Genomic DNA, 2,831 nt, shown 5'->3' on the forward strand with positions numbered 1-2,831 from the left:
TTTGTGCTGTTGAAGCTAGAGAGGTGAGCAGAGAAAATCTGAATCCCCGTAAGGACTTCTTTGTTGACATCCACCCCTTGGCGCAGCTCATATGACCTTATGCAGTTGCGAGCGCCGTAAAACCTCTACTAAAACTAAACTAACTAATCGTGTTTTTTCAAAGCGTAATCATTGTCATTACACAGTAGCCCTCGTCACGTTTTTGTTTTGTTTTGAGAAAACTTAAAAGAACGGTAACGTAAAAGAACGGTGTTTACCCTTGTTTAGCATCATATGACGTGAATATAAGTTACAATGCTTCTATGATTTTGATTTAAAGACTCAGAACAGAACCCTGCTGTTCTGAGGATAGAAAAAAGTAACAGACATAGTTATTATACTAATGTAATCTAGAAACTGGATAAAAAATGACGAATGTACTTACGTTGAAACTATGAATAAACATCCCATCTCCTTCATTCAACCATGCAAACCAGAACTTAGACAGTCAATCAAGAAATCAAGAGATACAAGAAAAGCTGAATATATTTCGTTATAACTATAGGATTGTAAACTATTCTTAGTGTTTTATGTCCCAATCGACAAATTTTAGATCATTTCGACACGATTTAGATCTAGATAATTTAGGAGGAAGTTAAAAGACTGGTCAGGAAGGAAGGACAAAGGAGAAGCCATGGAAAAAATTGGCAACTGAGGCAGAGGAGGCAGCTGCTAAAGACGAACAAGGCAACGTATACAAGATCACAAGAATAATATGTGGCAAGTACCACAGTGAAATGAGTGGACCAATCAAAGACAAGGCTGGCAAGCTACTGACAATCGAGAAGGAACATGAAGCACGCTGGACAGAACACTTCAGGGAAGTCCTAAACCAACCTCCACCTGAGGACACCCCAGACATAGAGGAAGCTACCTTGGATCTTGAAATCAGCTCTGACCCACCACAGAAACACGAGATTGTAAAAACTGTTAAGAGCATGAAAACAAGAAAATCTCCAGGAATGGACAACCTGAATGCTGAATTGTTTAAAGTAGACCCCGGACTGACTGCAACTATTCTTCAACCACTATTCAAAACCATATGGGAGGGAGAGCAGATTCCCGAGGACTGGAGCACTGGAGTCATTGTTAAAGTACCAAAGAAAGGAGCTCTTAGAGACTGCAACAACTGGAGAGGTATCCCGTTGCTATCAGTTCCCAGCAAGATCCTGGCCAAGATTATTATTAATCGGATGTCGGATGTCGTAGACAGCTGCTTAAGAAAAGAACAGGCAGGATTCCGCAAAGAAAGAAGATGCACAGATCAGATATTTGCCCTCCGCAACATAATAGAACAGTGCACGGAATGGCAGAGACAACTTTATTTCAACTTCGTTGATTTTGAAAAAGCGTTCGACAGTGTGCATAGAGAAAGTCTTTGGTACATTCTACGATCTTATGGAATCCCTTGCAAGATAGTGGAGGTCATCAAGAGCTTCTACCAAAACTTCAAGTGCGTTGTTGGAAACAGTACCACTGCTTTTGAGGTAAAGACAGGAGATAGACAAGGACGCAACATGTCAGCAATTCTGTTCAACCTGGCCATTGACTGGGTCATGAGGAAAACAACAGAGGATACATCAAGAGGCATAAGGTGGACCCTCTTCTCCACCTTCGAGGATCTTGACTTTGCCGACGACCTTGCACTACTCTCCCATACCAACCAGCACATGTAGGAAAAAACAAACCGACTCCACAAATACGGACGCCAGATAGAAGAAGACAGAAGAAGACAGAAGTGATGACACTGAATGTAGGCTCCCCAACGCTGATTAGAGTCAGCAACACAGACCTGCATATAACAGACACATTTACCTACCTAGGCAGCAGAATCAAAACTGACGGCGGCGCAAAGGAAGACATCATGAACAGACTCAGCAAGGCAAGATCTTTAAACAGAAGCATGATCAACATCTGGAAGTCAGGACAATTTAGTATACAAACCAAGTTAAAGCTGTATAACAGCTGTGTACTATCCACACTCCTATATGGAGCTGAATGCTGGAGGATGACTGATCATGACCGTGCCAAGCTATCTTCCTTTCATACGACCAGTTTACGCCAAATCCTCAGAATCTTCTAGCCCGACAAGATATCCAACGCAGATCTGTTACGTAAATGTAGGCAAGAGGACATGACAACCATAATAAAAAGGAGAAGGTGGAGATGGGGTGGACATGTTCTGAGAAGAGAACGAGACTCTATTGTGAAGACTGCCCTCCACTGGACACCCGAAGGACGTCGCAAAAGGGGCAGACCCAAAGTGACCTGGAGACGCACAGTAGAGTCTGAAATGAAGTCCTGGAATCATTCGTGGGGAACACTGACCAAGATGGCCCAAAACAGACAGAGCTGGAGATCCTTTGTTTCTGCCCTAAACGCCAGATGGCAGTAAGTAAGTAATTTAGGAGGAGAGCTGCTTTGAGTCTGACTGTCAGTATTAACCCTGTGTTAGTCGGATACAGCATCTCCGCAGATACAACTGACGAAAGACTTTTCTATGCGAATAACGAACTTGCATCTGAAATATAACAGCACAATTGTTCGCTTTTAAGCACAAGGTGGCTATCCCGAAAAATGCTGTTTTGAGAAAATCGAAGGAAAAGATTTTGCTTCCTGTTCATTTTCTTTAAAAAAACAAGGAGAGTTTTCTTTATAGCCAAACAAATATACACACCAAGGGGGCTCTCGTGGCCTTTAAGGTGTTGGCCTCTCATTCAAAAGGTCCCGGGTTCGATTCCGGGTAGCGACGAAACATTTTATTCTCTAAATTTGTCTCCTTTCACCTCATT

At 42.5% G+C, this 2,831-nt stretch overlaps 1 protein-coding gene across 1 annotated transcript in view; it reads left to right on the forward strand.

Moving 5' to 3' along the window:
• Window positions 1-776: 776 nt before the first annotated feature.
• The window catches only part of LOC101849401, a 7,284-nt gene continuing 5,229 nt past the window's right edge, over window positions 777-2,831 (forward strand). The window contains exon 1 of the mRNA XM_013087009.1: window positions 777-1,592. Within this exon, the coding sequence (XP_012942463.1) occupies window positions 777-1,592 (816 nt within the window). The remainder of the gene's footprint in view (window positions 1,593-2,831) is intronic.

Source organism: Aplysia californica, unplaced genomic scaffold (genome assembly GCF_000002075.1).
Source record: "Aplysia californica isolate F4 #8 unplaced genomic scaffold, AplCal3.0 scaffold00533, whole genome shotgun sequence".
NCBI classification, from domain to species: Eukaryota; Metazoa; Mollusca; class Gastropoda; order Aplysiida; family Aplysiidae; genus Aplysia; species Aplysia californica.